The 13,098-nt window shown below is 43.7% G+C and overlaps 1 protein-coding gene across 1 annotated transcript; it reads right to left on the reverse strand.

The window, feature by feature from the left end:
- Window positions 1–550: 550 nt before the first annotated feature.
- On the reverse strand, window positions 551–11,877 carry LOC139918713 (single-strand DNA endonuclease ASTE1-like). The gene is made up of 4 exons (XM_071908144.2): window positions 10,543–11,877; window positions 3,220–3,433; window positions 2,174–2,318; window positions 551–1,690 (listed from the first exon to the last, which is right to left on the reverse strand). Exons 1-4 carry the CDS (start codon window positions 11,785–11,787, stop codon window positions 1,264–1,266), a joined length of 2,031 nt encoding a protein of 676 aa, XP_071764245.2. The 5' UTR covers window positions 11,788–11,877; the 3' UTR covers window positions 551–1,263.
- Window positions 11,878–13,098: the final 1,221 nt, after the last annotated feature.

The raw sequence follows: 13,098 nt of genomic DNA on the forward strand, positions 1-13,098 counted from the left end.
TTGAAGACGCGATGACACGGGCAAAAGTGACGCTTCAACGTGGGTTTTTTGCTCATGTCTAGAGGTAATAAATTACCGTGTCGACAAGTATTTTGTAATGCGGTTTGCGCCCCCAACAGCGTTCCATACTTTAGACCCACGTCGTGTCAACATTTTATAGATGACATTATTTCAACCTAAATAAAATTTACCTTTAAGCAAAGTCACCAAATCCCCACATACTTATGAAAGAAAATAGAATTAAGCTAAATTTCACATCTTTCTTACCTTGTAGTTGGCCCAAATTGTGGTTTTCTGTACTAGGCCACACTTCTGACTTTATATAGTCTAATAAAACAACACGATGACAAATGTATTTCTTTGGAGTTTCTCTGCACTCCATTTGATGAACAAACCAAACCCTCCCTCCTTTCCAGGTCCTAACACCAGTGAATAGGTTAAAATAACAGGGATGACTAATCAAATCGAAACTTGGATATCAACTCTTATACTAGGATTAATGTTTTATTTATGATTCTGAACTAAATTGTCATCACGAATAATAAGACAATGCTGTTTACCATTTATTTAGAAAGATTCCACACGTTTGAATTTGGGGAAACCAGAAAAAAAGATACGGTCGGCCAAGCTTTGTTGTTGTAATGACATCGCTGAACAATAGAGGTCAGCATTGGACCAGATACTACAGACCCTTTTAATAATATAGTTTAATTGCTTTTTATGGAATGTCTCCATCAAAAATATAATTTCACACTATATTACAATAGATTGAACATTGCCTTTAAGCTAATTAAGTACAATAATAAAGGTTTTATCTCATGTATTCATTCATTTATAGACAGTGAAAAACAAAAACATAATTGTTAAATTAAATAATGATTGATGTATTTGTTTTTCTTAAAAATAAAAAGTTAAAGTGCCGCTATAAATAGAATATAAACAAATCCAAGTGCATCCAAAACCATTTGAGACAAATCAGACCAGTGTCTTGCCCAAGGACACTTTGACAGTACAGCAGGACAGCTGTGGGAATCAAACCTGCAAATGTTTTCTGTTATGTTCTGTTAAAATAAATAACAGCGTCTAGATTACATCAGTCATAATAAGAAAAATCTCTTTCAGTTAAAATAGACATTACTGATTTGGACCAAGAAAGGCTTGGCTGCCCAAAATCAACAGCAACGGGACATTTAGATGGACAGATGAGTTTTTCAGCACATATCAGCATGCACTAAAACAATGGAGAAAGTTGTGAATGTAGCCTCAGCTCCACTCTCTGTGCTCCTTCTTACTGGCGAGTTCTGGGTTTTTGGGCCGGTGGCCTCGGTCTTTGGCTCTGAAGCGAGTTCTCACTGTCACCAAATCCCAGCCCGGATCCTCCTCTGCTATCGCCGCGCTCAGCGCTCTGGCCGCCAACTCCTCCTTGTCCTCCTCTTCGTCTTCGTCCAGGAGGAAGAGCCGCTGCAGGCTGGCGGTCAGATCTTCTGGAGGCTGTGGCTGCCGTGGAGGCTTTACTCTCTTCCTCACCGCTGACGAGGCCGTGGTTTCCTGAGGCCGGCGCCGGGGCACGGCGGACAGCAGGGCTCGGTACAGCTTCATGCTTGTGGACTTCTTTGGCAGAAGAAGCTCGGGCTTCGTCCTTTTCCTCAGCGTGTGGACCAGCTGGTGGACCAACGGTCCCTGGTACAACCTGGTGAACATCAGAAGGTGAGAGACACCACATCAGCCAGTAGCATCATGGGCATCAATTGGGTATCTCGAGGTGTGGCACTCTCCATACTTTAGACTGAGTCCAAATTTGATCTTGTAGTTTTTGGGCCGGTTTCCCAGACAGCAAATCAACACAGATTTGGGTTTGGGATTTAGTTGCTCTTGAATGGAGAGCAAAGATTAAGCAGAAATCACCAGAAAATTATTTGGAGGCCACATCAAAAAGAAATATCAGGCAGCATCAGGACCAATGTAGGGAACATTGGTCCTGATTGGTCCTAAGCAGATAGTTCGGTGAACTATCAGCTAAATGTAACTGCAAGTTTTCAATTCAGGCGGCTGGCATGCTTTGTGAACATGACCCATCAGTTTCACCCAAACACTATAATATTTCTTTATACTACTAGTAATTGTAGTACAGTATTTCATGTAGAGAGCATAGCGGTTGGTTGTGGAGTCTCACCATGCGATGTGGGGTTCAGGTAGCGGGCAGCCCAGCAGCTGGTTCAGGTGAATGCTGTCCTTCATGCAGGCCTGCCATTGCGTGTAAGCGTGAGCCACGCCCACATGTGGCTTCTGTTCACAGTGTTTCCTGGTAGACCGCAGAGCTGCAACACACACACCACACACAGTTTATTCAGATGTTGTATTAGTAGCTTGTGTTACTCAGAAATGTCAGTGGATATGATATCAATGGTGTGTGTTTTGTAATTGGTTTTGTGTTTCTATACTGTTTATTTTTTTAATGATCTCCATCCTAAATCGCTAGCTTAGTACCAACGGACTTTCGTTAAATCTCAGCTGTGGCTTAGCTGACCAACGGTCTTTTCCGTTGTCAGTTGGTAACTAACTGTTTTCATTTTACATGTATGTACAGGAGTGAGGAGGAGGAAATATTATATGAACTTGACTGAGCTGTTCTTTTTCTGCCAGGTATGTTATAATCAGAATTTATTGTCAGTTTCCTGTTTTATATTACTGTTATTTGTTATTAGGAAAATTGGTTAGGCAAAGCGTTCCACAATGTTGTATAATGTCTTATGTGTGTTTTCCTTACCATTGTCTTATATTTATCTATCTATCTATCTTATTTTTTTCTGTATTCCACTATACGATCACACTATGTTTATTTCGGCCCCCTGGTTTTATCTCTGGCGAGCAGTGGAGTAAGGATGAGGAAATATTATATGAACTTGACTGAGCTGTTCTTTTTCTGCCAGTGTGTGTTTTGCAATAAACGGGGGCAGCTGCCTGACTGAGAGAGAAGTTGTCCGAGTCTTCAAACCAAGGGGTTACATATACTGTATATCTAAGGTCGAAGAAAGACTCGAGGAATTTGAAAACTGTGCTTTCCAGGCTAGGAAAAGTTCTGGGAAATGATGCATATTCAAGATGTTTTGGAAATTGAGAACGTGTGAAATCAATGTGCATTTTATGTGTATGTGTGTCCTGCAGTGTGTGTGTATGTGTGTGTGTGTGTGTGTGTGTGTGTGTGTGTGTGTCTCCTACCACTGCTCCCAGCGCTCTCTCTCTGTGTTTCTCCGGTCACCAGTCCCAGCATCAGCGCCTGCAGCAGCCTGCGGTCTGGAGAAGGGCTGGCCTCCCACATCCAGTAGCAGGTAACGGCCACCGGGAGGCGCAGGTGAGGCGGCAGCTCGCTCAGACGGGCCGGCTTCACCCCCAGAGCCTCCAGAAACACCCGGAGACGCAGCGAGGGTGCAGCCTGGAGGAACAGCACAGGACAGGACAGGGAGTTAAATTCAATGCAACTTTATTTTATAATTTAAAGGACACAATGAAAGGTTCAAACATTAACAAGACTAAGAGTCTAACAGCCCCGCGACAATTTTAATTCCTGCTGGGAATCGAACTCGGGTCTTCCGATTGAGTCTGCAGTCTAACTCCCTGCGGCACACTTTCACCCATGTGACCCATGAAATGGTGAACAGAGCGACCGACCGTGCGATCCACAGAGCATAGATCCCCTGCTGTCGCAGAGCTAAAAACAAGACGTAAAAAAAGACAGGACAGAACAGATGATCACATTAGCAATATAGCATAAATGACAAGGACCCCTTACAAGATAGAGAATAAACCGGGGACCCCCTCATTCTGATTTGTGATTTTGGGCTATATAAATAAAAATTGACTTGACTTGACATGTACAGTATGTCCCTTGGAATAATCTGACGTAGCCTATTTTTTACACTTCTATAGTCTTAGTTATGTGAAAGAACAACACAAGAGAAATGTATTAGAAAGATATTAGATATGTATTAAAAATATTTGCACCATCTCAACACAGAATACCCATAAAACAATCAATCAATTAGCTGCAAGTAACACTGTACCTAAACAAAATATCAAAGGGAAATCAAGAGAAAAGTGTTAATTTTAAGTGCATTTCAGAACATACACACACACACACACACATATCAAGATAAAGTGTTTCACTCTTAGTTCATACGTAATGATTGATAAAAGTCTAATCATAAAATAAATGCAGGCTATAACTGAACACATGCCTGCATTGCAACATACTGTATGTATCAAGTAGATTGCAAAACATCTGCAACATTGCTACAATCCCAAACCACGACTTTGTTTTGTAACGCTCAGCATCCGTTGTTGTTGCTGGCAGTCCTCGCCCTTCCTCTCAAAACATAACATAATCTGGATGCTTGGTCTCGAGGCGCCTCTTCAATTTGGCTTCATCGCCTCATTGGCAAGACACTGCAGGCGTATAAGACATTTCGGCCTCCCTTCCACTTCAATAAATCCATATTGGAGATACTCCTCATCGTATTTCCTTACTTTTGTTTTTTGTTTTTCATTTACCGTATTTCCTGCAGAGGGTACCGGGCCTTTATTGGAAGCAGGCTTATATTAGAGACAGGCCTTTATTTCTAATTCCCTCTGTTTGATAAGTATATTTGCTCATATTTTAGTATGAAGCCTCCTTGTTTTCTGATCTGCTTCTGTTGGGGTACGTTAGGTAGCCGTTTTTTTTGTTACTGCAATGCATTACGATAATTACGGTAATTGACGACGGCACGCTCCAGAGTCTTACGCCGGCCGAGCCGTCTTGTGGCACTTGTACGTTACTACAAACTACAGTTACATGTATAACAGGCACCAGGAGTTTACCGGTATCTACCGTTGTTTGCATGTAAGATGAAGCTAACTGAAGCTAAAGTAGAATCTATACAATTATATTATATCGCCGTTTTTTTCGATGCGCGAGCTCAGTCCACCTGACAGCCCTCTGTTCTGTCGGCGGCACGGAGGTTTCGGTGCGCCGAGTGCTTACTGCCGACCATGGATGTATTAGCTGCCGACGCTTCGAGTTTCCCGGGGACACGGTTCCGGCTGGCGCCGATAGCCGGGCGCCGATTTGTTCCCGGTGATCCGGCCGAGATTTCGGCGGGGTCCCGACGCCGACGCGTCACCGGGTGTCCCCGATAGGTACGGGCCGTGGGCGCGGTGGAGAGGACAGTGGCGGAGAGAGGAGACGGACACGGTCCAGCCATATACTAGGTTTTGACCTAGTCTTGTTTCCTTTGTTTTTTCCCCCGGCCTGTATTTGGGGCCGGCCTTTATTTGTTCGTGTCGACCACGGCCCCGGTACTTCATTTGTAGCCGTAACCGGTCGTTTTAAAAATCTGTCCATCTTCGTAGCATGCTAGCTGCCGGACGCGCTCTCTGACTGACGTACCAGTTATTGGTGTTTCCACGGTAACGGGTGACGTGCTTGACTTTTAAATTTATAGATTCGTTAGATTAGAACGTAATCTATGAACTATTTTAGATTTAAAAAATAAAATATTATTCGTTGAACTATGAAGCCTTTTGTAAAAAAAATAAATAAATACAAATAAAAAAATTTAAAACAAAACTTTATTTTATATCATGATAATTTAAATGAATGAATCTGAAAACTTTTCACGGACCCCCTGGCAGAGTGCCACGGACCCCTGGGGGTCCCCAGACCCCACTTTGAGAACCGCTGCTCTAGAGGCCACCTGGCGAAGCACAGGCTCCGTGCAAACCGTCCATGAGTGAGTGACTGTGTGACCTGAATTTGCTGAATTTTAAAAATATGGAGTGAGGTCAATATTCAGATATAGGAGGAGAGCAGATGAATACAAATAAAATTGAGTATCATCTTGAATATTTGTTTTCCAAGGTAGCTATTGATGTTTTTCTGCTCAACACAGCACTTAAGAAATGTATTATTATATTGTAATGTTTTTTGTTTGTTTGTATGTTATTGTACTTGATCGTGTAACCTATGTGTATTTTTTAACAGATTGACTATTTTGGGTTCTCTGTTGAAACAGCCTAAGATCCCACTCAGGGACAACAGATGAAAATGAGCTTTTAGCTATATCTACTACAATTTTGTTAAGTACAGTTTTTGATAATGCTACGTTGCTAACTCCAGCTGTCAGTTGAGTTTTGACAATTTGCTAAAAGACTCATTTACACAGTTCAAGTGTGACTTTACAGCCTTAATGCCCAGACTTCCATTGTCACCATAGCAAAATTCCATAATCACCACTTGATACTGTACTAGCCAAATTACCATGGCAAACTGTGGAAGGACCATCCTATACATTCAAGTTCCGTGGGCCATCCATCATGCGAAGGAACCGCAATCTCATTCTTCACCTAACCGACGGTCAATCTCATGATCCTTCACCCTCACTGGTGAATCAGACTCCGAGATACCTGAACTCCTCCACTTGCAGCAGGTGCTCCCTCTCACCTGGATGGGGCAAGCTACCCTTTTCCGGGAGAAGACCATAACCTCAGACTTGGAGGTACTGAGCCTCATCCTGCCCGCGTCACACTGAGCTGCAAACCGCTCCAGTTCACATCGGAGATCACAGTCCAATGAAGCCAGAAGGATGACATCATCTGCAAACAGCAGAGATGTACCCTAATGTCACCGACTGGACACTCTCCTGACCTTGGCTGCACCTTGTTATGCTGCTGCACCTTGATAAGCTCTGACTGTTGTTTACGAGTACGCGCCTAACAGCAGTTCAGAGTATTCAGCTCTCTTAGAGAAGGTGAGTGGGGAGCTGGAGAAGGCTCTACCACCTGACTCTATAGTCCTACTGGGAGATGTCAACGCTCATGTTGGCAATGAATACAATACCTGGAGGGGAGTCATTGGGAGGAATGGCTTTTCCTGATCTGAACCCGAGTTATGTGTTGTTAGACTTCTGTGCTAGCCGTGGATTGTCCATAACAAGCACCATGCTCGACCACAAGGAGGCTCATAAGTGTACATGGTACCAGAGCACCTTGGGGAAAAGGTCAATGATTGACTTTGTAGTTGTTTCATGAGACCTGAGGCCAAATGTTGGGGACACCCGCAGTGAGGGGCTGAGCTGTCAGCTGATCACCATCTCATGATGAGTTAGTTCAGATGGCGACAGAGGCTGCCAGACAGACCTGATAGACCCAAACGTGTAGTGAGGGATTGCTTGGAACGCCTGGTACAGGACTCTGTCAGGAATGATTTCAACTCTCACCTCCAAGCAAACATTACCTGTATCCAGGTGGAGGTTGGGGACATGGAGTCAGATGGACCCTGTTCAACACCTCTGTCGTGGAAGCAGCTGGAAGGAGCTGTGGCCAGTGTCTGTCATGGCGGCAACCCAAGAGCCCACTGGTGGACACCGGCGGTGAGGGAGGCTGTCAAGCTGAAGCAGGAGGCCTTCTGGGCCTGGTTGGCACGGGCGACTCCGGACTCAGCAGAGAGGAACCGGCAGGCCAGAAGGGCTGCAGCTGTGGTAGTTGCAGAAGCAAAAGCCCGGGTGCGGGAGGAGGACTTTCAGACGGCCTCAAAGAGGTTCTGGAAAACTGTCTGTGACTCAGGAGGGGAAGGCAGGACATCACCCAGGATGTTCTCAGCAGGCCGGGAGAACGCTGACCTCAACTGGGGATATAGTCAGACGGTGGAAGGAGCACTTTGAGGAACTCCTAAACCTGATAGACTCATCCTCTGAACAGGAGGCAGAGCTGGAGGATTCAAGAGAGTCAGAGCCCATCTTCTTGGCAGAAAGCTCATCAGTGGCGAGGTGCCGGGGCTGAGCAAGCAGCCAAAACCACAGGTGAGTTTTTAAGCCAATACTGAAGTGATGGCAGCGGCAGTTCCTCTAACGTCCACTAGAGGACGGCTCCAAAAAGACTCCAAACTGCCCAACTCCATGAAGTCAATGGGACCACAACCCAACTTTTCCCTAAAATTGTATTATTAAGTCAATACATTTTTTCCACAAGAAGTGGAAATTGTTGGGCTGTCATCTCAAAAAGTCTCACAAATCCACAAATAAATGCAACCCAAGTCAAAAATATAATTTGATTCACAGATGCAGATTCAACAATTTAGGACATTTTGACTCTAAAAATATAAAATGTCTTCTAAGTTTGGTAACTTTTGTGAAAACCTGTTGGGCTTTTTTTCTGAGGTACCAATGGATAGTCAAAAATATTTATAGTTCTTAGTTTTGATTGTAGAAATCCTATCTTATATATTTCTGGATCTTGAAGCACAATTCACTCCACAGAAAATAAACTACTTGAACTTCTCCTCTTCATCTTCTCTCCATGACTTAAGCAGATTTAATAGATGATATCAATAGATCATAACTTTCACACAGATTCACCTATTTATTTTGTTTTGAAAAATGTTATAAAATTATTATTGTTGTTGTTTTGTTGTTATATCTGTGCTATTGGTTCAATTCCCACTGAAAATGCACTCATGACACTGTAAGGCACTTTGGATAAAAGCCTCCACCAAATGTCAACTGTTTTACTTACAGGAATAGAGTTTACCACCTTTAGGCTGATAAAAATCTTTAGTGGTATCCACCTGATGTAAATGGGTCAATGACAAATAACATTTTCAAAGAGGGCAAAATTTTTGACTAAAATGGATTTAAAATCCAATTTCAAGTCCACAACAACGTATTCTGTGTATTCATAATATTGGGGGGGGGGACAACTGAAGGCCAGGGGGCTGGGGGCCCTCCCCCAGAAAAATTTACTAATTTTAAATGCATTTCCTGCAATTCTACAGACTTTGGCATCACTGTTGAGCTTTCTTGAATACAGTAAAAATAGACTAAACCACCTTTACCAAAAAAGGAAAATGCTAAGTGACAAACTATTGATATATGTAGGCTTAAGTTTTCCATCCTTTTCTCTATTAGTTATATATATTTTCTTTTACAGTGTAATGTGTCTACTTGGAAAAAAGGGTAACATAAATCTTAACAATGGAGTAAAGATCAACACAACCAACTATCCTACATGAAACGTGCATGACTGCACACATATTACATTCTCGTGTTTAAAGACCACTAGCATTGTGTTGTGGATCTGTAATGCTCCATTAACTTACATTTTCACATCTACCAAGTCACATGAGAGCAAGCTAATGAAAGCACATTACAATATAATCCAGAGGATAGTTAATGAGAACTTGAGACTGATACAATTCAAATTATTCAACAAAGTTTATTATTCCCACCCCACCCCACAGGTACCATAACATTGTGTGTATGTGTGTGTGTGTGTGTGTGTGTGTGTGTGTGTGTGTGTGTGTGTGTGTGCGCGCGCGCGCGCGCGTGCATGTGTGCTAAATGTTATTGAAGTGATGCATCTATTCAAACAGCAGTCCCCATTAGTGTGTGGCTACAGGTGTTTATGGTCCAGCTATTAGACAGCCATCATGATCACTGATCAGTGAAAAAGATAAAAAAGAAAACTATTCACTGTATGGGTCAGACCACGGCTCAGCAGCATATTTGTTTTATAACGTTTAAGATGGCATCAATACATTTTTAAACAAGATTTCTGATCTTTCCACCCAGAAAATGTCAGGTGGTGCAAAAAATTATAAAAATGCCTACATTCATTGTTTACTGCGCTTTTACTGCATTTAGGAAAGGTCACAAAATTATGTTTTATTATTATTATTAAACCTTTATTTAACCAGGTGAGTCCCATTGAGATTACAATATCTCTTTTTCGAGGGAGCCCTGGCCAAGATAGCAGCAATACAGAATTTCAAACAACATACAAGCAAACATTAAAAGCACATAAAACAAAACATACAGTAGCAACTCACAGAATCATACGCCTAAAAGACAGACAGGAGGAAACGGGTCTAGTTAAGGAAGCAATTACAAATTCCAATTGAATTTGCCTCCAAACCCTTCATATATATACAAATATAGGGTTAATTTTGCAGATGCAAAAAGTGAAAAATTGAAAAAGAGAAGAGAAAATCAATAAATTTAAATGTAACTGCACTGTGGCTGCACTATCTGATTTTTTACTTTAGAACAAAAAAAGTCCAAAAATGAATTACATTTCAATAAAATTAAAGAGGTTTCTAATTAAACAGATATTGTAGAATAATTCCATATATCACATAGACTATTTCTTTTGCTTTAAAAAAAAACCCAATTTGGTCACACATCATGACATGAAATCCAGGCCTAATAGGTTTTTCTTGCTGGATCACCACTCACCACTCAATAGGCTATTTTTATTATTAGCCTATTCTGGATGTCTACTGTTACTTATTACAACGGATTATTACAGAATGTATCTACTTAATTTTGTTTAGTGCTGTCCTTCTTATTATTCATTTTATTTATCTATTTTTAATTTAGATTTTAGTCTGTCATTTTTTACCTTTGTAAATTGTAAATTGTAGTCTAAATCTACGATGTCTGAATGTTATGTAATTGTTAAATAAATGAAAAAAAGTCTATATTCTGGATGTGAAAGCGTTATGTAGCCTACCTTATCTAGTGAGTCCAGTTTGAGCTGCTGAGCGACCCCCCGCAGGGCGGGACGGACCATGCAGCTGCCCAGCCGGAGGCCCTCTCTGTCGGTCTCCTCCACCCGCGCGCTCCGCCCGCCGCCCAGCAGCAGCCCGTACATCACCTGCCGGAGCGGTCGGGAGGTCAGGTGGGCGCTGGGCAGACTGCTGTGGTCCACCATGACGCCGAGGCGCACCCTCTTCAGCAGCAGCACGTCCAGGATGTCTCTGTTTAGCCGGCCCTGGGTGAGCGGCAGCCGGGCCCAGTCTGGGACCAGACCCACCGCCTCTGGGAGGAGGGGGGGCACTGTCCCGTAAGTGAAGAACCGCCTCAGGTCGCTGGGAGGGAGCTGGTACTCCTCCGTGCCCAGAGACAAGCCCTGCCGCACCTCCGCCTCTCTCTGACTGCTCAGGTCTCCCATCAGCCTCAGCACCGCCTCCACGGCCTCTTCGGGCCGCTGGAAGCCCCTCAGCCAGCGGAGCAGCCCCTCCAGGAGACCCGTCGACCCGCTGCCGGCCGGGGCGGAGCGCGCCCAGCAGGAGGTCAGCCTCACCTCCCGCAGCTTCACGTAGTCGTTCCCAGCCAGCGCGGCGAAGACCGGCAGGACTTGGTGCTGGATGTTGAACAAGGTGCAGAAGCTGGAGGTGGTGTAGCTCTTACAGCGGATGAAGCCCCGCCCCCTCGACTTCCAGTGGAAATGGGTGGTGGGCAGCAGCCCCGCTGGGAGGTCAAAGATGTAGAAGTCGCTGTCATTGGAAAGCACCGGACACTCCCACTCGCTGGCCAGGGCGGCGATCTCTCGGTCGGCCTCTGCAAAGCACTGGGCCACCGGGACCTCCAGCCGGACCAGCGTCTGTTTGAAAACTTTCTTGGCCAGAGGAGGCAGGATACTCCCCCGCCCGCCCAGCGCCGCGGCGTGGGCTCTCCGGATCCGATCTTCGGCTCTGCTCCTCAGGGTCTCCAGTTTCTTGTCGGTGATGTCCGTCCCTCCGTCCAGCACCACGTACGGCTCGATCCGGCAGTCTTGCAGGGCTTTGACGAACTTTCCGATCAGGTCCTCAAACGCAGCATACTCCCCGCCGTGATTCTGGTCCAGACCGGAGCCGAAATACAGCAGGTAGCACAGATTGGAGCCGTCAATCACCAGCCGGCTGTCCCTGAGGCGGACACCCTGGTAGATCTGGCTGTTGGCCTCGATCAAGCTGCACAAGCCCTGAACCCCCATCCTGAGTCTGGACGACAGACCCGGAACTTCAGCAGCCCGAGATGTTTATACCAGACTCTAGTCCGCTTTCCTTAAGTTTCACTTTCCTGACATCATCAGTGTTTATCTCCACGGGACCATAATAAACTGCATGTGACCAGAGAGAGAGAGACAGGTGCGAATTAGCTGGGCTGCATTTTACAGTATTTCCTTATGGAACTGGCAAACACACAGGGATGTAGATAGAGTATTATTATTATTATTATTATTATTATTATTATTATTATTATTATTATTATTTTCTCTGGTGACATCTAGAGGCTCTATAGTCCTGCTGCCAAGCTGTTTTAATGGATAATGTAGTGGAGAGTAAACCCAATGAACTTACACACTGTTTGATCTGCAGGAATAGGCTACAGTTTACAGTTTTTTCAGGTTAATATCTTTATACATCATAGGACGGTGTATTAAACTGTCAAAATGGGTCAGTGACAAACAGGCTAAGGTTTTCTGACTAAAATGGATTTTCAAGTCCACAACAGTGTATTCTGTGTATTTATGTTTGTTTTTATTGCTTTGAAGATTCCACTCAGAAAATGTCAGGTGACAAAAATAATTTATTTTTATTACTTATTACTTTTATTGCATTGAAAGGTCACTTCATGGTTTCAAACACCTATTTCTCAACAGTTTGTTTTTAACAGTGGATTTGGACACAAAAATGCACGTCATGATATAAAACGTAGCCTAATAGTTTTCCCTTTCTGGATCACACTGTCACACTGAAGCGGCTGCAGAGATCTGACCTGTGGAAAAGTGTGGTTGCATTTTCTCAACTAAACTGTAAATCTGTCACTGAAGACGCTGCTTCTGTAGTTTTTTATTTGTGCTATTATCTTCAATTATTTTCAACATTATGTTCAGTTGTAGTAATGATGTGTTGTAATTTTATATAATATTAGTTGTAGTGATCATAATCATAATAACTGTATTTGGAACACAACAAAGGGAAGAAAAAACAGTGAACTGATGCAGCCGAGGAGAAGATCAATCATCTGAATTGATCCGGATCAGACTGGGAAGCAGCCTGGCAGCTGAACCGGGTTTCACTGCACCGGACAGGAAAGAGAAACCTGAAGAGCTCCGGAGGGAAAACGAAACTGAAGCTCCAACCTGCTGCTCCTCCTGACTCTGGATCAGTCAGGTAGAGACGGAAACACTGAAAATCTTTATAACTTCATCTAACATCCATCCAGCTTGTGAATTATGAATAGTGACATAAGAACTGCTTTTGCCATATTTCCTCCACAATGCACTGCTTTCCCCCACCAG

The sequence above is a fragment of the Centroberyx gerrardi genome, chromosome 12 (genome assembly GCF_048128805.1).
Source record: "Centroberyx gerrardi isolate f3 chromosome 12, fCenGer3.hap1.cur.20231027, whole genome shotgun sequence".
Classification (NCBI taxonomy): domain Eukaryota; kingdom Metazoa; phylum Chordata; class Actinopteri; order Beryciformes; family Berycidae; genus Centroberyx; species Centroberyx gerrardi.